Genomic DNA, 26,485 nt, shown 5'->3' with positions numbered 1-26,485 from the left:
TTTCCCTCTGGCTCCTACTATTCTTTATTCCAGTATTTTCACATTTTCGCTGAAATGAACTTTGATTGAAAATTTTACGTATTATAAATTTATTTACTAGTTATATATTACCTAATTTATATTTAACAATAGTATCTAGAAGAACTCCCAAATGCATTTTTTGAAAGAAACTACATTTCACTTCCTCTTTAGAAGTCTCTGTACATTATTAACTTTTAAGCTAAACTAAGTCCAACCAATCTGAGCTAAAAAGGCATTTTATTGGAAAAATCTGGGCAAAGTTTATTATATTTATGATTATAATTTGACTTACAATCAGAGAGAAAAATATTTTTCTTAACCCTCTTAGGTTCCTGGCTGGGTCTGAAAATTAAACTAAGATAGAGTAATAGAAAAAGGTATAGAAATTTATTTAATGTGTTTTATATGACATGATAGGCCCCATAAAAAATAAAAAGCCAACGAAATGGTGAAACCTACCTGCCTTTATATTATAGTAGTAGTTTGAACAAAGAAGCAATTGTGTAAAAATGACTAAACTATATAGAGAGGTTAAAAGATTATTAAGATTATTTTAGCAAGGTCTCTAGTATAGAATTCTCTTGGTCTCAACTTCTTGCTCTTATTGAGAAGAATGTCTCTTTCTGGTACAGAAAGAGGATCTTTCATATGGAAATTTTATATGTTGTTTTTAAGAAGTAGAATAAAGTCACAATATTTTTTCTGTATTTTCTGCTTTCCAAGTGCCTTCGATTCAAAATAGTCAATATGCCAAAGTGGCATATTTTGGGGTGATATACTCTAAGCTTCTTTAACAGTCAATGGCAGCATTAGCCTTTAGGAATGTGGCTATAAATAACAAAGAATTCTAAAAACAGTAGCTTGCAAATAAGCAGACTTACTTGTCTAAAATAAAAAGAAATCTAGAGGTGAACAAGAAAGGGCTTGTGCAAAGGCACAGTGTTATCACAACAAACCAGGGTTTAAATGGCTCATCGCTGCCAATCAATCACAGAGATGAATCTGAGTAATATAAGAGTTCTTTAATTCAGATTGCCAGAAAAATGAGAAGACAGGGGATTCCTGTTCATATGAATTGCCCTAACATTCTCCTGGTACTGGCTGTTTTTATAGTGTTCAAGAGGTAAAGTCTGTGCAATTAGTATTTTTACAATGTGCAGGAGGTGGGATTTCAGATGGCAGGAATGCCTCCCTCTCCTCGGTAAATTCTTCTAATGTAACACAGGCCCAATGAACATGGTCCTATTTGGTGTGCATGGTAAATCTTCAAGACAGATGAGGTCAGGTGTCTCCCAGGAATAGCCAAGACCTGGCCCCTCTGAGACCATCTGCCTCTGGGTATTCTCTGAAAAGAAAATAAAAAAAGAAGAAAGAAAGAAATGACTCCTTATTCCCTTAGTAATAAAGAGTTAAGATTTGTAAATTAAAGTTCTAATTCATTTATAGGCCTTAACTGTGCAGTCTATCCTGTTGCTAGGCTTTTACAAACAACTATTGTGATTTAAACTACCAGAATTGTCTGATCCCTCCCAAGTGTCAGCCTCTAAGGTCTCCTCCCATTATAAAGGGGAAGGCCAAGCCCATTATGACAGAATGACAAGTAGATGAACTATTTCTGAACCTTTACATAATCTCCTTTTCATTGCAACTAAAGCTATTTTTACTGAAGCCAATTTTTTTTTGTGTGTGTATTTTTCCCAGGTATTTTTTTTTTTGGAAAATGAAACTGTGATAGATTTATTTGGATATATATGCTTTTATATTTTAAAAAAACATAATTTTATTATTTTTAAACTTTTTATTGAAGTTTTTGGGCAACATTGGTTAATAAAATTATGCAGGTTTCAAGTGCACAATTCTATAATACATCTGTATATTGCATTATGTGTTCACCTCCTCAAGTCTCCTTCTATCACCATAGACCTTATTTTAAAAGAGAATGAGCCACTTGTTCATTCTTTTTGGAAAACACAGACTTATAGTTCTTGGTTGGGAATAAGAGGTTGATATTTTGGTGTTTTCTGAAATAAATCTTCCAGAAGTATAATTTTTAAAAATTAGTATGTAAATTTCACCAACTGAGAATCTTTCCCTAATAAGAAACATAAACATTCTGTAGGGTACTAATCCATGTTAAAACCTATTATTGTCATCTTTCTGAACTAATCCAAAAAAATTACATTACTGTGTTTTACAACTAACTAAATCTATAACTATTTCAATAGATTTAAAAGATAGAATCTAATGTGTATCTCAGAAGTCCTCATTATTCATAAGTAACCAAGTAATTCAAATGCAAGTAGTCTTGGGTTACTTTTCAAGAAATATATAAGCTGGATATTATTCTCTGTATATTTATGACTTTACATTTCTGCCAAATACAGGAATAATATATATACATATATGTAAAATACACTAAGCATGGAAAAATACATCTACATAGTTTATAAAGATTAGCCCCTATTAGCACAGATATCATAGACTTGTTATTTAACTTCTCAGACTAGTTAGTGATCCAATTCTCTTCTTTACCCAGTCACAGGCGGAAGTCTTTGATGGAGGACCGAAATAGTCCATAAATATTCCACTCCATAATGTGAAGAAAGGGAATTTTAAAGAATAGGCTATGCAGGGATTCCTTGGGTAACAACACAGTTCCATTCCTATGACAGTGATGTAACCTGAATTTTGGTGTAAGTCAAAGCACATCCTAGCCTAACACAAACAGAACATTTGCACTTTTAATAGTCCAAAATTCTGTAGGTAAGCCTACTGAGGGACCCCACTCCCTCCCTCATAGGCCACGTTACTGTGTATTCTTCCGCTGCGCAACCAAACTAGTTCGCCCACATAATCCATAAGTACAATGCTAATGGTGTAAGCTGAAACATTCACATCTCAATTTTTTAAAGTTTTTATGGGAGTGAGCATTATAAACTCAAAACATCATAAGTCGACACTATTGAAACCTGAAGACCCCCTGTGTACTGATAAAGTTAATTGACAGAGGATTACAGATGAACTGGCATAGATAGGATCAAGCAGTTTGAAGGGAAGTAAGTAAACTCTAGAGTGGCTACTTTTAAATTTTGGTTCCAGGTTGTCAAATTTAATGTTTTGTTCATGCTTAGGCAAATTGAGAGCTACTGTTACTTTAAAAGCACGTCTCTTTTACTGGTTTTAACTCCAACACAATGTTTACAGAAACAACATTTGTTAAACTGCTTTTTGTTGAAAGCAATGTAGACTTCTTGGCAAAAATTTTAACATATATATATATATATGTATATATATATATGAAAAAAAAGAATTATCTGTATTTTATCCATCACATAACCTTTGAATTTACACATATCTATGTACATCTTCAAACAAGTGTATGTCTGTGTGCATACATATTTTAAATTAGATAATTTCATGAAGATACATACAGAATATTACACAAACCATAATTGTGTATCTTAATGAATTTTCAAATAAGGAACACAGCTATATAATTACAACTCAGAACAAGAAACATAAATTAATAGACCCCAGAAGCCTAGCTTATGATTTTGCCATTTTTTCCTCCATCTCTACAAATAAGTTACTCTATCCTGACCTCTGTCATAATGGAGAGATTGTCCAAACACTAAAATTTATGTACTCAACTCATATAGTATATACTGTTTTGTAAGAAAGTATGTACTTCTTGCATTTAATTTTGTAATAAAATTTATCCATGTGATTACCTGTAAGAATAATTTGTTCATTCCTACTACTATATATTATTTTATTACATGTAAAAGCACAATCTATATGGTGGTCATTTAGGTTGTTTTCAGACATAGAATGTACAACACTCTTCTCATCATCTTTGACACATATTTAAATAAAATATTACTGGACTCATTTATACTGCAGTATGTACAAATCATTCTAAATAGCGATATAAATTTTCACAGAATAAATTGATGGATATAGCCAGCACACAAATAATAATAATAATAATAATAATAAATAAACCTATTATCAATACCCAAGAATTCCTTTCTGTGTATGATAATTTTTAAATGACTACTGGACATTGCATATGAAAACATTCTAAAGGCTTGGGATAAAATTATGTTGCTTAGAAGAGGATTAAATTTATTTTATTTCTTGTAAAATAGGAGCAGATCACTTTGATTGAATCAGTTCAAATGTTGGGTTTTAATCTAAGACCTGGTCTAGACCTCATGCACCATTACTCATAGAGTATAGAACTTTAGTGATTCCAACATAAAGGATGGGACATTTATTAAGACTTCATCTCCAGGCTGGCTAGGAGCCTTTACCCTACGACTGCTGCAAAATCTCTTTAATTTATTCCCTCTTCATGGGGAGCTTTTTAGGTTTTCACCTCATGTCACTTACAAATTAGGGCTAAATTAAATTTGGTTTATATTTTTTAAAACAAAAGTTAGGTAATTTCCTTGCAGGTACATCTGTTTTTTTCTCAACTTTGTACTTATATGTCATTAAATATTTAATATCATAGCATAATAGATTTCCAGCTTATGCTCCTTTCTTTCTGTAATTTTGGCCTCTGCCTTCAGCGATCTGCCTCACATTGTGACAGAGTCAGGTGGAGGGAATGTGCTGGATTCAGGTTTTGATGACAAAGAGCAATTTCCAGATTGATTCACATTTGAATATATTCCTTGATTGTGCAAAAGTCACTAACCTATTTACTATTCTCTGGTTCCAGCAGGCAAGGGATTTAATTTTTAACCAGGTAGTATATTTGACTATGCAGTCTTAGGAAATGGTAGCACCAAAGGGTTTCAGCTGGCCAGGGATCTACCTTTTAACCAGGTAGCACATACTCCCGAAAGGCAGCAACTGCAGGCTGAACCAAAAACACGAGGCTAATGTGTTCCAAAAGGAAAATGTATTTTAAAAACACCTGGGTGCAGGTGGGCTGAGATCAACCAAGGGTGTCAGCTTCAAATGTGGGAGATAGTGGTAGATATAGGGGCCAAGGGTGAATTAGCATTATCTTGGTTTATGGCCTTAGTCGTTGACTTGACAATAAGCAGAAGGAGGAGGAGTCAGCTACAGAAAAACCTTCTCTGCAAGTTTTTTCTGATGTAGCACAGGCCTAGTCAGTGTGGTCCTATCTGGTGCCCTTGGTAAATCTTCAAGACAGCCAGGGTCAGGTATTTCCCAGGATTAGCCCCGTCCTGGTGCCACTGGGAATTATCTGTGAATTTCTCTTACAGACTCTTATTTTCTTTAGGATGCAAAGTAAAGACTTAAGATTGGTGAACTAAGTTTCTAATTAATTTACAGGCTTTAAGTTTTCCTAGTAAATCCTGTGGCTAAGCGTTTATAAACAACTATTGTGATTTAAACACCCCTAATTTTCAGATCCCTCCCCAATGTAAGTCCTGACATTCCTTCAAAAGTAAACTTTTTGCTACATTTCATAGTAAAGGCCAGGAAACCACTAACAGAGAGAATAGCAAGCAAATTAGCTATAACTTTACAGTGGGGGATGAGAATGTGCTGTTTTGAGCCCTTCTTCCTCCTTTTGGCCTGCATTCTCAGAATGGCAGCTGAGTAGCCATTTTATCTATCAATTACTAGTAAATTTGCTTACGTACTATTTCCTTAGTCTGTATAATGATAAAGCTATTATTTAATTAGTGGTGTAGATGGTCTTCAAATTCTTGATTTAGATGTGAAGCTAGAAAATTACTAACGTAGTAGTTTTTGGGAACATTTGTTTACCTAAAAATAACCAGTTGCCATACAGTGCTATTTTATAATATACTAGTTTTATTTAAAAAATATAAGTGGTAAAAAAAATACAGAAATGTTACATTTAGGAGAGAAAGGGGTGCATGTATAAAAATGTGGTAAAGACAAAGGTAAAAATCACATTCTAAAAGTTAGCCTCCAAGAAATACTTGACATTTTCCCTTTAATATCCTCAATTTTTTCCCATCTGTTTTTGAAGTGTTTGAAAATCACAAGCTTCTTTCCTTTTATTATTTTTTGGAAATCTAAGGAATAGGAATGGTAATGAGATGCGTTTCAGAAAAACATTGCCACAGTGAACAATGAACTGATATAAAAATAACTCCTCTTACATTTATCCTTTTTTTCTCTTTAAGACCTCAACTGCCACGGTAAACATAGTGGTGACAGATGTCAATGACAATGCTCCAATGTTTGATCCTTATCTACCCAGAAATCTATCTGTGGTGGAAGAAGAAGCCAATGCCTTTGTGGGTCAAGTAAGGGTAAGTATAATATGTGTTAAATGATGGAGCATTAGAATTATTTGAAAGCAAACAGTGAGAGCTCTCACTTGGGTATAAAGCAAGATGATAATACAGTGTATGCATTCTCAATCACTGTGCTGAATATTCTTCGAGATTTTTTAAAAATTATATCATGTCCATTTGGATTTAACTTTTTAAGCTTGTTGATTTACATTTTACAAATATTAAGTCATTTAATAGTGATTCAGTTAAAGTAGTCTTTGCTTATTTAATATACATTTTTACTTTCTAGAATTTTTATAAGGTATTTTTAAAGAAATGTGTAACTATCTATAACACTAAGTATAAATTTGAATATATATACCTAAAAATACAATTGTTCAGATGTAAATTCATTTGATGTATAAACGTGTCTTTAGCATGTACTATATACTTTATATATTGCACACTAATGTATATACTCAATACTCATTTCTAGGCATGCTTTTCTGATTTCTAACTGTACATATTTGTGAGTTTCTGTAGTTTTTTTAATAAAATATCTATTTCCTTCCCCTTTTTCTTCCTTCCTTCCTTCCTTCCTTCCTTCCTTCCTTCCTTCCTTCCTTCCTTCCTTCCTTCCTTTTTTTTCCTTCCTTCCTTCCTTTCTTCCTTTTTTCCTTTCTTCCTTTTTTCCTTCCTTCCTTTTTTCCTTCCTTCCTTTTTTCCTTCTTTCTTTCTTTCTTTCTTTCTTTCTTTCTTTCTTTCTTTCTTTCTTTCATTCTTTCTTTCTTCTTTTTCTTTCTTTCTTTCAGCAAAAACAGGCCATGATTGGTTTTGACCATAGTTAATGCTCTATAAGCCATAAGATGAGGCCACATTTTGAGAAAAGTATACATATTTGGAGGCATTTACCTTAGCTGAAGAATTTATATCGTCTCTAGACAAGGAGGACACTTTCTCAAGTGTTCTGTGTTTAGGTTTCAGGATCCTACCTCTTCTTCCCTGTGAAGGCCTGAGTTTTGAATAGGAGGTTCCCTGGTGCTTTGAAGTAAGACTTCTCTATAAATCAACTTCTCTTACAATCAGTCAAAGGGTCTGATTTTCATTCTAATATTTTCTCTGGCTTCAAAAAAGGAGTTTCTTTAAATGCTGTTTTGTAGAACTTCTGACTTACTGACCATGCCCTAACATATTATATGGTTAGTTTGAGTCCCTCAGTTTTTCCCCCAGAGCATGGATAATACTACCAAGTCCACAGTCATTATTGTTATCATTGTCACTCTCTCAGATCCTGGACAGACTGCATCAAGCATGCATTCCCTTATGCCTTTATGTCATCCCAAGACAACAGGAGAGAGTCTTGGTAATTATGTATTACAACAGTCCAGGAGGTCGTGAGACCCTGAGGGAAGCAGGCCACCCAACTCCAGAACCTTCCTGGTGTCAAACTTTTACTGTGGATTCTACATGAATAAACCTAACAAAACAGATTCAGGTATAAATAATTATTTAATTATTCAAGTAATACTGTAGGGAAGTAATGAAGTGATGCAGAGAAGAGATGGTAGCCAGTAACGGGATTGCTACTAACCGTCTATTATAAGGAGGACTGAAGATTAATTTCAAGGACAAATTCTGGGAAATGGTATGAAACACATTTTCCAAAATTATTGATCCCAAGAAGTGATAGATCTTGCAAATTCACATACTAAATCCTAAAAGTTTTTAGTCACACTTGCTGTTGAAGGGGCACATTTTCAACACATCCTGCTTTCTATGCAGGCAAGCAGCCAACTCTCTTTGATTCTGATAGAAAGGCATTCAGTTAGACAGCAGAAGCTAGCAGATGGAAGTTGACCAGAGAGTATGTATAATCTAAGGGACATGTTTGGGGCACACTGACAGCTTTTTTATACCAAGCAGATGAAGTGATCAGAGGGGCACGTGCAGAAAACATAGAAGGGAAACAATACTGAGGTTGATTCATGAAGGATGAATACTGGTGAAAGAATTTGGAAGGAATTAGAAATTGTCTAGAAGAAGATAATTGCATGAATAAAAGTGATTAATAAGAACATGTGATATAACTTAATTACAGTCAATAAGATGTGACATATCGGCCCTGGCTGGTTGGCTCAGAGGGAGAGCATTGGCCCGGCATGAGGAAGTCCTGGATTCAATTACCATCCAGAGCACACAGGAGAAGTGCCCATCTGCTTCTCCACCCTTCCCCCTCTCCTCCTCTCCTTTCTTTCTGTATCTATCTTCCCCTCTGGCAGCCAAGGCTCCACTGGAGCAAAGTTGGCCCTGGGCGCTGAGGATGACTCCATGGCCTCCACCTCAGGTGCTAGAATGGCTCTGGTTGAAAAAGAGCGAGCAATACTTTAGATGGGCAGAGCATAGCCCTCTAGTGGGCATGCCAGGTGGATCCTGGTCAAGTGCATGCAGGAGTGTGTCTCTGCCTCCCCACTTCTCACTTCAGAAAATACCAAAAAAAAAAAAAAAAAAAAAAAAAAAGATGTGACATATAAAAAACATTTCTTTATAACATGCTGTAGAAGGTGATAGGGGGACCCCTGGACAGTCTGAGGGGGTCATCAGAATTTTATTATATAAAGATTATTTCTGGGTATATAATGGCAGATTCTAAATTCAAAGAGCTAAATTAGAAGGCAGTTATAATAGCCCAGACATATGTGGCTTGAACTAATATAATTGTCTAATTATAATGATAATTAAATTACATTACAGTTGTCACTCTAGGATGCCACATTGATGAAAACTGAAAAACTATTCAGTTATATCTACCAACTATTCAGATATTTTAAACAGGTATTGAAATGATTTAGGAAAATTATCTTTCAAATTTCTCTTAATTTACTGAGCATTGGAGACATAAATCCATATGGAATATACAACTAATAACACATATGTAGACCTTAACATAATGATTAGTTTTTAGTTACTTTTATTCTTCTTTTATCTTATTTTTGCCACTTTTCCTAGTGATTCTTTGGCTTAAAAGGAATTACAGCATTAAGATTTTTTATCTTCTAGTTCTTAAATTTGATAAAACAAATGGTCTCTATAATTTATTTCAATCTTAAAAATTAAAATACAGACCTTGGCACTCATAAGTTGACAAAGCAGTAATTGCCGTGGTTTTAGGCAATAACATATTTTCTTAAAAACTAAATGAGCTTTAAAGTACAAAGGAAGGGAAAAACACCCCAAAAAGATGAATGCAACTGATCCCGCACAGTTTCAGACAAGTTGTAATGTTCACAGAATAGAATTTTGATACATAATAATGGTCTCCTGTTGCTGCCTAATGATAATTATATAAAATATCAATTTTACTGAATGACTCATGCTCTGGTTTATAAAATTTAATTTTAATTGTCACTAATACTACGAAGATACACTTAAAACCAAGATATGTATGGTTAGTTATTTTACTAAATTTGAATTATTGAGATTGAATTTTGTTCTGACAATGTTTTGATGTGAATAAACCAATATTTAAATTCAAATGCTATAAGAACGTTGTATTTATTAATGTAGCATTGTAGTATCAAACTTTATTAAAAAGAAAGTACTCCTCAAGCAATATTTATAGATTTTTACAGAGTAAAATGTTTAATCAGCATAGTAATATTTTAACATAGAATTTACTATACATAGGTACAATATAATATACCATACTTAAATTTAGGAATTTTCTCCATATTCTCAAAGCACTTGCAATAGCAGTACATTTGGGAAAAAATATGTATGCAGGAAAAAAAAACAAGAAACACAGTAAAAATAGACTCTGTCTATGTCAAGTGTCAAATGTGTCATACCAATTATTTACTGAAAGGAAAGAGCAATACTGCAAAGGACTGAGGTGGCTATGTCAGGGTTCACAGGAAAATGTCTCATCTGCAGAACCTTGACAAATTAGGGAGTATATAGATTGAAAACAAAGAAAAAGAAAGAAATGTACCAGGCAGATGTGATACAAGACAGAATTAAATCGAAGAAGCAATTTGAGAGCCAGTCAATAGTTTGATAATAATGGAGTGTTTGTTTAGAAGAGTTCTGAAAAATTGACCTAAAACATGTTGCATTCACATGGAGAAGTAGGAAGACCTAATGAAATAGCCACTGATACAGAGACTTTACTTTTCATTGTGAAGTTTTGCTTACTACCTTTCACATTATTTCACAGCACATAGAATCCAAAGGGCCTGTAAGTATATTCTGACTGTGAACCGCATGCCAATAGTTTATCTTTAAAATGAATCACATATGTTAGATTTTATACCAGCTCCTGCAAAAGTCTCGGTGGATCCCAAATTCCTGGGTGCACAGAAATAAAAGAGGAGATTTTTTTAAAGATTTTATTTATTAATTTTAGAAAAAGGAGAGAGAGAGAGAGAGAGAGAGAAGGGGAGGAGAAACAGGAAGCATCAACTTGTAGTAGTTGCTGCTCATATGTACCTTGATCAGCAAGCACTGGGTCTATTATTGGGAATATTATGTATGTCATTCTAAACAAGTTTGGTGAAATGCTTTGATGTGTCTCCCATATTCTATTTATTCCTAAAAATTAAGGGTCTGCTTGGAATAATTTATTCTAATGTGTAAGAGCCAGGCAGATAAATTGGTCTCATTATGAAAGCCTGGTCTTCAGAAGTGAGTAATTATGATGCTTAGTTCAATATAATGTGTGTCATTTACATTTATTTCTCAACTAAAGTCTGACGGATTCAATCTTGATTATGGGTTGGGAAGTGAAGAGAAGATCTATTTCAGTAAACACTGTCTGAGATACAGGATCATAAAGAGAATGTCTTTGTAATTGTCGAACAGAATTTAGCATAAAGGAGAACAAGGTGGTATTTGTACTTTGGCACGGTACTTGTATTTAGGTGCTTCAAAGCCTTGCTCTATGTGTATCTGGGGTGAGTGGAGGTTTAGGGGAGAGCAATGCAGGGAAGAAGGCTTGGAGTTCATATCAAAGGTTTCTAGCCTTCATGATAGTATAATTTGAGGAGTTTCTTAGGAGCCCGAATTCTCCTTAAATTTTTTTTTTTTTTTGTATTTTTCTGAAGCTGGAAACGGGGAGACAGACAGACTCCCGCATGCGCCCGACCAGGATCCACCCAGCGCGCCTGCCAATGGCGAGGCTCTGCCCACCAGGGGGCGATGCTCTGCCCCTCTGGGACGTTGCTCTGTTGCAACCAGAGCCACTCTAGCGCCTGGGGCAGAGGCCAAGGAGCTATCCCCAGCGCCCGGGCCAACTTTGCTCCAATGGAGCCTCGCTGCGGGAGGGGAAGAGAGAAACAGAGAGGAAGGAGAGGGGGAGGGGTGGAGAAGCAGATGGGCGCTTCTCCTGTGTGCCCTGGCCGGGAATCGAACCCAGGACCTCTGCACGCCAGGCCGACGCTCTACCACTGAGCCAACCGGCCAGGGCCTCTCCTTAAATTTTTTATCTTAAATTATTTTTCAGAGTAGCATTTGGTATGAATGCATGCTCAGGTGCATCAGCAGAGGTGTTTTTGGAAACAGCATTGTCTCTTAAGATTAACGTTCTAAGCATTGTATACAATGCAGAATGTGCTACTACCCAGCAAATTGCAGTTAATATATAGAAATTCTTATGCTGAACAGACTCTTTTAGCTCCGAGTATCAGAAATGGAGCCTGAGTCAACACAAATATTCTTCCAGTTCTAAAACAAAAGAGGCTAAATTTTTTAATGTGAAATAAAAATGTATTCCCAATGTGAGATCTGCATATTCATTCTCAGTGGAGATGAAGTGATAAGGATTTAGTTCTAAATCCTTAAAGCAATTTCAAAATCACTAGTAAACTGCAGTGTTTAGAAGGATAGTGATGGTGTCATTTAAAAATAATTATAGTTCCTTCAAATAGACAATTTAATATTAAGCAAAATAAATCTGACCCTCACTGGTCTGTGTTTGATTAATGTTGTCATCTCTCCGTGTGGGGTTCTAAAAATAAAATGAAGGTGGGGAGCTTTATGGTCTTTTATTTATTTCTTGTAGCTCAACATGACTTTCAACAGTACCTAAAACTGTAATACTTCTTTGTTAAGTGGGCCACAAATGGGAAATTTTATGGCTTCCCTTGTCAAGTCAAACTATGTAATGCAATACTGTTCTCAGTTAAGGGAAGGAAAAACACCCAGCCACTTTAAAATATTGGTGGCTTTCCTTTAATTCTGCTACCTGAAAATATTTATCATGGAGATTTATCCGTGCCTGGTAAATATTTTTGAAATTGGGTGACCGTTCAGATATTCAATTATCAGTTCTTAAATTTGTTAGAAAATTTTATGCATCTGTTTTAACAATATATACTTGGGACCTACCTTTTTAGTAGGTATAGTCTTACTAGCAGGTATTATAACACTGGGGAACAATTATTTTTCATTCTCTGTTGCATGAGGTTTTAGAACTTTTTATATGTATTTCTGCATCACTGATTCCAAATAAATCCATTTTTTTTGGTGCATGCTCTAGTTTTTATGCAATTTTAATTTCTTTTGGTCTCAGTTAATGGCATGCATTGGTTTTTAAATTGGAGTTAAAGGGCAATGACTCTTGGATTGAACATAACCACAAGGAAATTAATGTTTTACAAACATCACTTTTATATAATTGTAGTTGTTTTTAAATGTAAAATATTATTATCTGATAAAAACACCTTCTTATTTTGTTTCAAGATTGAATTATGGCTTCTTTGAGTAGGCATAAGTGTAAGAATAGTCCTGACACCTTCTGTTATATATGTGGCTGTTACACACTTCAACGTCAAAGGCGCAATATTTCATCATTTGTGACACGTGCATATATTGCCTATTTTCAAGTTCCCCTTGGTGCTCAAGACAGGATTTGGACTCCTCATGTTGTGTGTCATGATTGTGAGGAAATGCTTCATGACTGGACAAAAGGAAAACGCAAAGGAATGCTTTTTGGTATTCCAGTGGTTTGATGAGAACCTAAGGACCACAGCAGTGACTGTTATTTCTGTCTGATCCATACAAAAGGCATCAGCAGGAAAAAAAGCATGTTATCACATATCCTAATATTCCTTCAGCAATACGACCTATCCCACACTCTTAAGACACTTCTGGTTCCAGTTTTCAATGGTTTTATTTCTTGTAAGGATGAAGAAAGTGAACATGGTGATCAAGTATATTTTGATAAGATGCATGAGGAAATGGTTGTAGAATCTGAAGGGTCTTCTTCTGATCCCAAGCAGTCATTAACCCCTCAGCAGTTTAGCCAACCCAAATTGAATAACTTAGTAAGAGATTTGGGCCTATCAAAGAAAGCAGCTGAGTTATTAGCCTCCAGGCTTCAAGAAAAGAATGTAATTCACTGGTCTGTTAAAGTATCTATTTCAGGAAGCGTAAACAAATTTTTGTGGACTTTTGTTTTCCAAAGACAAACACTTTGTTTACTGTCATGATATCAGTAGTTTTCTTTCTCAGCCAGCTAGGTGTTACCACTTACAGTCCAATAGAATGGCAGCTATTTCTTGACAGCTCTAAATGAAATCTGAAATGTGTTCTCCTACACAATGGTAATGTTTATGCAGTGGTTCCATTTGGGTATTCAACTCAAATTCTGATGCAATCATATCTTTTAGTGTATTAGTGTATTTACTACATTATATAAATTATTATGTTTTCACAAAGATGATGCCCAAGAAGACATTATACTTCATTATGTTAAACTAAATGTTGAAAATTTTATAATAAGATGAAAACCTAAAATCTGAATTGCAAAAAAACTGTAGCTTACAGAGCAAAACTAATGTCATATTTGAGATCAGAACACTTGAGTTAGGTAAGAACAAGTGCTTTTGTGGATGCAACAGAAATTTTGTTTCCCAGTAAATAAGTGCACATGTACATGTGTATACATTGTGTTTACATATAAATATTCATAGCTGTATTATGCCAGATGGACAATGAATTATATCCACCTCCATCCACATGGTCGCCAATGACATCTTTATTGCTAAACATAATTTTTATCAGAATAACTTTAATACTGCATTTGAAATGTGTCTCTACTTCTTGAAGCTTTACTATATTTGTTTATAGTTGTCATGTTTAAGAATGCCTGATTGTTTTTTGCCTTTTCTTAATCTGATTCCTTCTTAAAATTTTTTTTGAAATAGAGTATTATTCCTTCCTTCTATATTTATAGAAGTATAATTGGTATACCAAATATCTAAACACAACATAACCAATTTGCTGACTTTGAGTTTGGATATATGTATTCACTTTTGTTATCATCTCCACAATCGATGTAATGAACATACTCAAAACTTCCAAACAAACTTTGAATTTTGAAAGTATCTTCTTAGTTGTTTTTCTGATTCTATACATATGGTACCTCTTGGGAAATTCCGCTCATCTTAAAACCCACAGTCTTTTTTTAATTGTATTTTATTGTGGTGACATTGGTTAACATAATTATACAGGTTTGAGATGCCCAATTCTACAACAAATTTCACTTGGATGCTGATGTCTCTCATAGATATATCTTTTAAGCTACAGCCTCAAAGAGGTAATTATCTGTAAAAGAAGCATACTTGTATGTCCTACAGGCATCTCAAATTCAACATATATAAGATTGAACCCTTATTTTTATCTTCCTCATAAAGGGCTCCTTCTTCAGGATTGTATTTCTTTGGTAAATATGTTATAAGGCAAGCAAAATGTTGAGAAGCCATCCTAGTTACCTCTTTTTCCAAAACTGTCCATATTCAGTCAATCACCAATCCTGATAATTTTACATGTTTCATATTATTCTCAAATCCTTTCCTCTCTCCAAACAACCATAGTCAGTCTCTAATTATTTTTCACCTCAACTCTTACTACACTCTCTTAATTGCTTATCTTGACACTGGTTTTGACACTCATAATTGTCCTCAGTGTAACTGCAGGAATGATGTCTCTAACAAACAAGCTGAACTATAGGACATAAGAAGTATACCACAATGCAACAAACAAGACATAACTCCCCCTACTACTATTTTGTGACTTTACCTCCAACAATACTAACCTGCTCGTAATTAATAATATATATTCTCAGAACTCTCTTTTGTCTCACTGTCTCTCTCTCTCTTTTTTTAATTTTGACCCCACTCGTGCCCCCTGCCTCGATTTCTTCTTCTTCCCTTTTTTGTTTACATAATTCATCCTTGAAAATTCTAGTCATATATAATCTCCTCCAGAAAACCTTTTCCAAAGTTTTCTATAAGCTGTGTTTCCTTCTCCTAGCCTCAAGTTACTGTGCACAACTTTTTGATAGTACTTATTAAAGTACATTTAAGTTACATTCATATCAAAATTACTTGAAATCAGAATCTATGTCAAACTGATCTTAGAAACTTCACTGCCCTGCCCATTATCTGACCCTTAGCAGATGCTAAGTTAAACTAGACTTAATGGTATTAAAATTATCAAAATTAAATTTTATATAGTGAGTCATAAACATGTAGAAAGAGAAGAGATATAATAAAAATGCAACATCTAAAAACACATACTTGGTTTACCTCACTCACATACTCACAAGTAAATAAGTTTTTCTGATAAATAGAGAAAAAGTTTTTATATCTATCCACTTTTAGAATTTTAGTTTGTATAATCGTACACACAGAGTTAATTTTCAAAGCAATGTTATTGCAAAGAACAAGTAAAATTTATGTTGGTAAAGGGCAAAATATTTACCACTCAGGAGACAAGGAAATAATAATGAAGATGTTCTCAGGTATGAGAAGATTACATAGAGGGAAACTATAGCCAACCTTCTTGGTTACAATTTATTTTATTACATCTTATTTAATTCATTGGGGTGACACTAGTTAACAAAATTATTCAGGTTTCATGTGTGCAATTCTAAAATACCTCACCTGTACACTGTATTGTGTGTTCACCACCCCAAATGAAGTCTCTGTCCATCACCATCTATCCTCCCTGTACCTTTATCCACTTCCTCTACTCCAGGGGTCCCCAAACTTTTTACACAGGGGGCCAGTTCACTGTCTCTCAGACCGTTGGAGGGCTGGACTATAAAAAAACTATGAACAAATTCCTATGCACACTGCACATATCTTATTTTAAAGTAAAAAACAAAACGGGAACAAATACAATATTTAAAATAAAGAACAAGTAAATTTAAATCAACAAACTGACCAATATTTCAATGGGAACTATGCTCCTCTCACTGACCACCAATGAAAGAGGTACCCTTCCAGAAGTGCCGCGGGGGCCGGATAAATGGCCTCAGGGGGCTGCATGTGGCCCGTGGGCTGTAGTTTGGAGACCCCTGCTCTACTCCCTCCTTCCCACAATAAAACATTTTTTTGTGTGTTAAAATGTACGCAAACAATGTGAACAATTGTTTGGTTACATTTTAAAATTATGTTTTTATTCACCTATTTAAAATATATACTCCATTTAAATTATTTATATTTATATAAAAAGAAATGCCAACTATTTTTTGCCTTACAAATCCCTGATCCATTTACCTAGCCGGGCTTTTATTTATTTATTTATTTATTTTTATTTTTCTGAAGTTGGAACCGGGGAGGCAGTCAGACAGACTCCTGCATGTGCCTGACCGGGACCCACCCGGCATGCCCACCAGGGGGTGATGCTCTGCCCATCTGGGATGCTTCTCTGCTGCAACCATAGCCATTCTAGCGCCTGAGGCAGAGGCCATGGAGCTATCCTCAGCACCCGGGGCCAACTTTGCTCCAATGGAACCTTGGCTGCCGGAGGGGAAGAGAGAGACAGAGAGGAAGGAGAGGGGGAGGGGTGGAGAAGCAGATGGGCGCTTCTCCTGTGTGCCCTAGCTGGGAATTGAACCTGGGACTCCTGCACACCAGGCCGATGCTCTACCACTGAGCCAACCCGCCAGGGCCCCTAGCCGGGCTTTTAATGTTGCATTAGTTATTTATGAGATCTTACTTTATATAAATTACACATCTGTTTCATAGACTGACGAGAATTCATGGCTTACTCGCTTCAGTTAGATTCAGTTATTTTTCTCTACAGCTGCTGTAGCCAACTATAATTTCTTACATTTACTTCAGTGGCTAAGGAGGAAGCTTGGCAATCAACTTTAGATTTTATAGGAGGTATTTAAATTGTGTCTGAAGCCTTTAATTAAGACCCCATCTTGTTCTTTAAACTGTAGGAAAAGTATGTAATATAAAGAAAATGATTTACATGTAACTACAGAATTTATTGCATTTTAATAAAGTAAACAAAAATATAAGTACACCCAAGTATATACTGCATCACCAGGAATGTACCCTGGATGATTCTTCCTAGTTACAATTACTTTTCTTGACATAAAATTAACCACTAAAATAGTTACTAACTAAATCAGCATGTATAAGTAGGTCGAGTTTTGTCTTTTTAAAATAAATATAAACAGAATTATAGCTTATACATGCTTCAGTATATTCCTTTCTTCCATTCATCTTTATTTTTATAAATTTCAACCACATTTCTGCCTGTTTATTTATGTATTTTATTTGCATTATGTGACTAAGTCACAATTTTCATATTATGTTATTGAGGAGTATTTGGTTTTAAATTTGAGGTATTACACTGTATAGTCAATGATGTGAATACTGTTATATAATTTCACCTGGTACACATATGCCTGAGTATACATATAATTATATTTAATTTTTTTAAAATGCCAACTTTTTAAATAGTGACTATATCAAGAATTCTTTGTTAGAAACAGTTCTCATCTGCATTTCTGTTGTGTCAGTCATGCCAATTTGGACCAATCTAGTATGATTGTAGTACTATCACACTGTAGTTATTGTCAGCATTTCCCTAATAAAATTGAAAATCTTTTCATGTTTAATACCTATTTTGATTCTTTTTCCCCTCAAAGTATATAAAGTCTTGGATCCAATTATCTATTGGATTGACATAAATTTTTTTTCTTGAATGTTCTTTTAATGTGTGGGAAATTTTCATTTGATCTTAGCCAAAATACCGAAAAGCAGTGTGGGAGTTCTTTATATGTATACTTTTAAGATATGTCTCCCTTCTTGTTATATGTATTTTAAACATCTTCTCCAGCCCTGGGGCTTGCATTTCACTTCCTTAAGGTATCTTTTAATATAGCGCAGTGGTAGTCAACCTGGTTCCTACCACCCACTAATGAGAATTCCAGCTTTCATGGTGTGTGGTAGCAGAGCAACCGAAGTATAAATAAAAAGACATTTAACTATAGTAAGTTGTTTTATAAAGATTTATTCTGCCAAACTTAGTGAAAATCTATATAAAGTAATTGGTAAGTAATTATTATTCTATGCTTTCACTTGCTGTAACTCTACTTTATAAATTTTATAAAGTAAAGTTACTTCCCTACTTTATAAATTACCATTACTGTGGAACCGGTGGGCGGTTAGAAAATTTTACTACTAACAGAGATACAAAAGTGGGCGATAGGTATAAAAAGGTTGACTACCCTTGATATAGAGAATTTTTACTTTAAAGCTTGTCAGCTATTTTTTTAAATCAGTTTTCATTTGTTGATTTCTATCTACAGATCATGAAGCTATTCTTTTATACAGGCAGTCCCTGGGTTATGAACAAGTTAGGTTCTATAGATTTGTTCGTGTGTGTGTGTGTGTGTGTGTGTGTGTATGTGACTGTGTGTGTGTGTGACAGAGACAGAGAGAGGGACAGATACGGACAGACAGAAGGGAAGGGAGAGAGATGAGAAGCATCAATTCTTCATTGCAGCATCTTAGTTGCTCATGGATTGCTTTCTCATATGTGCCTTGACCGGAGGGACTACTGAAGACTGATTGACCCTTTGCTCAAGCCAGCAACCTTGGTTGGGCTCAAGCTGGTGAGCCTTGCTCCAAGCAGATGAGCCCACGCTCAAGCTGTCGACCTTGGGGTTTTGATCCTGGGTCTTCTGCGTCCCAGTCTGATGCTCTATCCACTGCACCACCACCTGGTCAGGCTGTAGATTTGTTCTTAAACTGAATTTGTATGTAAATTGGAACAGGTACATTTACCTATTAAATGCAACTTAGATGTTTATTTTAACATAGTACTTATTTTTACATTACTGTGCCTATAAATACTTAAAACTTTTGAAATACAACCTTAAACAATCTTGGATGGTATGAAAGATTATGGACTTATTTATTGGAGAGGATAGGACTGATGTTAGAGAGTCAGGGTTTGATTCTGCTGCTGAAGTCAGTTTCTTGAAGTAGGCGCCAAGGGAGATTTGTACAGAGCTTTTATTTTTATTTTTCTCATCATAAATGGTCCTGTAGCATCTCAGCCTTTCGGCAACTGTACAGTAAACTTTGGTAAACCTCTCTGTATCAGGATCTTGCTCTTGTAACTTTGCCATTCACTGCAGTGAGACAAAAAGCATCAGCTAACTCTTATATAGCAAACTTTTTTGTTTCTGGAGTTTCTAGGTTCCAGTTTTCTTTCCTAAACATTATCACCCACTGCTCTAAATCCATAAGACCTTCATTGGTTATTTCTTTGCCATGGGAGTCAAATAACTTTATGATTTCATTTTCACCAATGTACAAGTGTAGTTGATTACCAATAGACCTTATGACATTCTTTTTGTAACTATGAATTGTACGTAAGTCAGATGTTTGGGGATTTACTGTATTACTTTAAGAAGTTTTATTGTCTTTGTCATTTATATTAGTTCTATTATATGATATGCAATAGAAATACTTATTTAGTAGGCAAACTTTTAAAAAATATTTTTTTCTAAGAGTATTACAGTTTCAGGTCTTTTGTCATTAATACATTTTGAGTTGACCTTTGTTCATGGTGTAAGATTAGTGTCCCGTTTCATGCTTTTTCATGTAGATATTTAGTTTTCTCAGCATCATTTGTTGAATACACTATCTTTCCCTCATTGTGATTCTTGGACCCCTTTTCAATGATTGGTGAAGATGTTAATTTATCTATGGGCTGTCCATTCTGTACTTTGGGTCTATTTGTATTTTACCATATTATACTATTTTAATAATTGTTACTTTGTAATATATTTTGAAATCAGTATTGTTTCTAGTTTTATTCCACTTTCTCAAGATTTTGTTGGCTATTCTGTGTCTTTTGTGGTTCCATATAAATTTTAAGATTTTTTTTTAGAAAAATATCAATGGATTTTTAAAATTTTATTTATTCATTTTTAGAGGGGAGAGAGAGGGAGAGAGAGAGACAGAGAGAGAGAGAGAGGAGAGACAGAGAGGGAAGAGGGGAGGAGCAGGAAGCATCAACTCCCATATGTGCCTTGACCAGGCAAGCCCAGGGTTTCAAACCGGCGACTCCAGCATTTCCAGGTCGACGCTTTATCCACTGTGCCACCACAGGTCAGGCTCAATGGGTTTTGATAGAGATTTTATTGCATCTGTAATCAATCTGGGCAATATAGACATGTTAAATATATTAAATCTTCTAAATCATGGAAATGATATTTTTTCTATTTATTTATGTCTTTATTTTTCATCAATAGTCTTTTGTTTTATCAAGGTTTGTCTTTTTGATTAATGTTTTATCCATATCAAGAGACAAAGAAGGACAACATATAATGATATAGGGATCAGTTCATTAGAAAGATATCATAATTATAAATATATTCATTGAAATATCAGAGCATTTCAATACATAAGCAAACATTGACATACCTGAAGTGAGACAACAGAGTAAAAATAGCAGTCTTCAATTTCCCACTTTTAAGTATAAATAGAACATCTAGACAAAACAATTAATAAGGAAATAGCAGGCTTGAGCAATACTACAGACCAGCTAATCCTGACAGATATAGACAGAATGTTCCTCCCATGGGCAGCAGAATACACATATTCATAGGCGTACATGGAACATTTTCCAGAATCACATGTTAGGTCACAAAAGAAGTCTTAATAAATTTAAGAAAATTGAAATTATACTGAGTACCTTTTTCAAACATAGTGGAGTAAATGTAGAAATCAATAACAGAAAAAAAGTGAAAAACTCATGAATATATGAAAATTAAACAATATATTTTTAAACAACCTGTGGCTTAATGACAATATCCAAAAGGAAGTTAGAAAATATCCAAGACAATGAAACAAAAACAGAACATATCAAAATTTGTGAGATATATGTAGCAAAAGCAGTCTTAAGAGGGAAGATTATAACAATAAATGTCTACACTAAAAAGAAGAATTTCAAATATACAACATAATTTTATACCTTGAGAACCTAAAAAAAGAACAAGTTAAGCCCCAGTTTAGCAAAAGGAGACAAATAATAAAGATTAGAGCAGAAATGAAGAGAGAATAAAAAAATCAAACTGACCTTTGCAAAGAGCTGGTTTATGGAAAAAATAAACAAAATTGACAAACTTTTATCAATTAAAAAAAACAGAGGATACTCAATTAACATTAGAAGTAAAAGTATATATTATTGCAACTGAAGCCACAGAAATACAGTGGATGATAAGAGACTGCTATGAAAACATATAAGCCAACAAATTGAATAACCTGCCAGAATGAAGCATGAAAAAATAGAAAATCTGAACAGTACAATAATGAATAAGAAGTAATCTGTAAAAATTCAATAAATAAATCTTCCAACAAATAAAAGCCCAAGATCAGGTGGCTTTACTGGTGAATCCTACTAACATTTTTGGCTCATTTTATGAGACAAGCATTGTAATTATCTTAAGCCAGCTGAGGATACTTCAAGAAAAGAAAGCTATATCCATAATGAATATCGATGCAAAATTCTCAACAAATATTAATACACTGATTTCAAGGATCATTTACCATGATCAAGTATATAGAATTTTTTATTTGGATTCAAGGTTGGTTCTGCATATATAGATCAATTAATGTGATGCACCACATAACAGATGAAGAATAAAATGATATACTAATTATCTCAATAGATGCGAAAAATTCATTCAATAAAATTCAACACCTTTTCAAAAAACTCTCAACAAACTCAATATAGAATAAATTTTCCTCAACTTAAAAGAGGCCATATATATGAGATGTGGCAGGCCTGGGGATATGCATTTCTTTGTAATTTTGTATTTATGTCCTGTGCTTGGTTTTGACATGTTCTGTTCTTAGTTGTAGATATGAGGCATCTTTTAATGCTAAAATACAGGTGTCTGGCATGTACCTTACACTCTGTATTGATATTGGTACTTCTGAGGCTCATTTTCTTTTTCAATATTTCCATTTCACTTAACAACCGATCAACTTCACAATTTTTATAACTTACTATTGATATATATGTCTCAGATTACACAGATATGGCATTTGCTAGTGAGTTTCCTTTCTTCTGTATACTAACCCAGTTCATTTCAGGTGAGGAACTTAAGTAAATTGATCTCAGCTGGCCCTAGATGTGGCTCCAGGCTATAGCTCAGGTTTTTGTCTGCTTCAGTAATCTCGTGTTCTCTTTGTTCCATCACTTACCTTGATCATGTTTTCATTAAGAAGGGCTAGAATGCAAGAGGCCATACTTAATCACACATGTACATATACAGTCTCTTCTGATGGGAAGTACTACAATATTAATTGGCAAAAGGAATGGGATAAAAAAGGAGAAAATAAAAAATTAGGCAAAATAATTCAATCTACCCTAGTCCTTTTTGTGATTTCTACTATTTTTTTACAGAAATTATTCATTAGAGATTCTATTATATTAAGCAAGTAATAGAAATAGGACTAACGAGGAAATAGAAATGGCTTCTTATTGTTCAACAATTTTCTTCAATTCTGAATCCTAGCAATGAGAATTTATTTATCTTTCAACCTGTGTCACACACAGCTCTCCCTGAACCTATCTTTCTAATTTTTTTTCATCTCTTTTCTCACCTTTTTCCTCAAATGATAAAAAGAAAGCTTTTTATTTAACTATGCAACAGTTTATAATTAAATTTCTTTAGATTCTTGAAAACATTAATATCCTCTGTTTCTCATTTTTAACTCAGAGTTGTAAAACAATGTATTGTTTTTAGCAGGAAAAATGTATTTCTTTCTATTGTGCCATCTTTGTAGAAGTTGTTAAAGATGATTTTATAAAATTTTTCATGTACAATTTTCAAATTAGTGAGTGTATTAAAATTTCTCTTTAAGTATGCATGAAAATATTTATATATTTCAACGAATATTGTTGCAAAATAACCGAAAACTGTTGTTACTTTAAAATATTTTGTTTCTATTGTCACTACTCTCACCATCTATTTGTATTGTTTATCAAAATCGACAAAACTTTAAAATATGAAATGCATGAATATTCATTAGTAGATTATTTTTCTCAAAGTACATCAGGAGAAGTCACATCAATAATATTGCTCCAGGCCCTGGCCAGTTGGCTCAGTGGTAGAGCGTCGGCCTGGCGGGCGGGAGTCCCGGGTTCGATTCCCAGCCAGGGCACACAGGAGAGGCGCCCATCTGCTTCTCCACCCCTCCCCCTCTCCTTCCTCTCTGTCTCTCTCTTGCCCTCCCGCAGCCAAGGCTCTACTGGAGCAAAGTTTGCCCGGGTGCTGAGGATGGCTCTGCTGCCTCTGCCTCAGGCACTAGAATGGCTCTGATGGCAGCAGAGCGATGACCCAAAATGGGCAGAGCATCGCCCCCTGGTGGGCATGCCGGGTGGATCCCGGTCGGGAGCATGTGGGAGTCTGTCTGACTACCTCCCTGTTTCTAGCTTCCAAAAAGTACACACACACAAAAATAATAATAATATTGCTCCATTTTACAAATAAAGTAACTGGAAATCAGAAAAGTTATGTGACTTGCCTATTTTTAAACATTTATTCATTTAATATTAGTTGAATTTGGGTGTTTCTACCTCCATAGCCAATTATATTTTTTCTAGCCCACTGCACTGCCTTTATTGAAAACTTTCACATTTTATTTTTTTATCCAGTTGAGAAGAAACATATTTATAGGTAAGAATGTCAGAAAACAAAAACAAGAACAAAAACTAAAAAAGACTCTAAGCCAAATGAATATGAATAACATTGCTTTAAATTTAATTTACTTTTATATTTATTTTTGTTGTACATATGTATTGATTATATTTACTCTGACCCTTTAAGAGAAAAGTCTAATAGTGAAAATTTACTTTTATGATGTGTTCTAACAATTAATGAATAAATTAAGGCAGGTTTTGATAAATCCATTTATAGTAGCATATTTTAATAAATATATATAATTGTATAGGTAATATTTTTGATAAACAACTTTCTCATGCAGCAAAAATTAAATGTCTAAAATTTTTCAATCCAGATTTTCTATTATTCCCTGAACAAATGTGTTAGGGCTATATCATCATTAGTTTGATATAATATAAAAATAACAAATAAGTAATAAAAAGTTTTAAAAAATAAAATAAGTTAAAAAAGCATAAAATCTTAAAGTGGAAAGCACCATTCAAATAACATTTCATGAAAAATCTTTTATTTTTAAGAATTAGGAGAGTGAGATCCACACACCATATAGTTAGAATGTGTCGTTTTCAAGTTCAGTATCCTTACATCTATATCACAAAGAGGAATTAATCCACTTTTTCAGTGATCATTTAAAACTCTTCTGATTGATTTTACTGTATACTGAGTGCTAGATATCTAAATTATGCATGACCCTGTTGATCCAGTTATATGATTACATCACAATAATCCTATTTATTTTTATACATAAGTGCTGTAATATGTCATTGTAATGATATAACTCATACAGGCAAAGGAAATTCTGATTTGCTTATATATATTTATATTTACTAATTTGATTAAAATATATTTAATTACAATTCATTTTCAGGGAATATCTAACCTGACATTGACATTGTGAGTAATACTTTATGAACAAAATTTAAAAATATAAATTATTATAAAATATTTAATAAAGTTTATATTTAAAATTTTAAGCTTATGTACAATGAACAAATTGACCCAATTATCTAAGAGAACAGTTTAGATGTTGGTACTATAAAGCAAGGTGGAGGGGTCTATGTGTAACTTGCATCTTTTTTTCAGTTTGATTGAGGTATAAATAACAAATAAAGTTTTAAGATATTTAAATTGTACAATATCATTATTTGATATACATTGTGAAAAGATTCCTCCAATTGATGTGACTTTTGAAATAAAATATAAGATGCATTAAGGGAAAACAATTCTGATTATTACTGATAAAATAAAAAATTTAAAATGGTATGAGATGTCAGTAATATTGAACTGATTAGGTATATTTCTTAATAGTTAAAAATTTATAAAAAAATATACTGCTCACAAAAATTAGGGGATATTTCAAAAAATATGAAACAATAAAAAAGAAGCATTTAATTTTTTTTATTAAACAAAAACATCAGAAAAGCAAACAAGTCAAAGAAAGCTGTTGAAATATGCAAATAAGATGCAAAACCAACTTTTATTTCATTGGTGAAAATGCACTATACAAAAGGCTGAAAGTACTTGAGTATCTGCATGTTCCCTGATCTCCTAATTTTTGTGAGCAGTGTAGGTGCCCTGGCCAGTTGGTTCAGTGGATAAAGTGTAGCTCTGGCATCAGAAATTCCCAGTTTGATCCCTGACCAGGACACACATGAGAAGTGGCCATCTGCTTCTCTTCCCCTCTTTCTCCCCCTTCTCTCTCTCTTCCCCTCTCCCATCTAGTGGTTCAGTTGGTTCACGCATTGACACAGGTGCTGAAGATAGCTTGGTTGATTCAAGCATCGGCCCTAGACATGGGTTGCTGGGTGGATCCCAGTTTAGGTACATGAGTAATCTGTCTCTCTATCTCCCTTCTTCTTACTTAAAAATCATTCAAATAGCTAACTAGTTAACCCCAGGATATATTTTAAATGCTATATTGTGTTACTCCGCAAGCTTTTTATATATATGTCTTAAATTTTTCTCTCTGAAAGCTCAGAATTTGCTTTGATTGTTTATACTTGGCCATTCTTTTTTATAGTGAAAACTATGCATTAGAGTATCATCTATTTATCTATCTTTGATTTTCCTTAACATTTACTTCTAAGGTCAAGATTCCATGAGATATAAAAGAAATGTAATAAATAGAAAAAAATAGTGAAGGGAAACTAACAGAATCATGGGATTAGTAATAACACATTGGAGAAAATTGATCAATATCAGATCCTTCACATTCCATTGTAGATGC

General features: G+C 34.0%; 1 protein-coding gene across 1 annotated transcript in view; it reads left to right on the top strand.

Moving 5' to 3' along the window:
- PCDH15 (protocadherin related 15) overlaps window positions 1-26,485 on the top strand; it is a 1,080,236-nt gene that overhangs the window by 791,825 nt on the left and 261,926 nt on the right. Inside the window, exon 18 of the mRNA XM_066242956.1 lies at window positions 6,162-6,290. Within this exon, the coding sequence (XP_066099053.1) occupies window positions 6,162-6,290 (129 nt within the window). The remainder of the gene's footprint in view (window positions 1-6,161; window positions 6,291-26,485) is intronic.

This window comes from Saccopteryx bilineata, chromosome 9 (assembly GCF_036850765.1).
Source record: "Saccopteryx bilineata isolate mSacBil1 chromosome 9, mSacBil1_pri_phased_curated, whole genome shotgun sequence".
NCBI classification, from domain to species: Eukaryota; Metazoa; Chordata; class Mammalia; order Chiroptera; family Emballonuridae; genus Saccopteryx; species Saccopteryx bilineata.
This window is presented reverse-complemented; position numbering and strand designations above follow the sequence as displayed.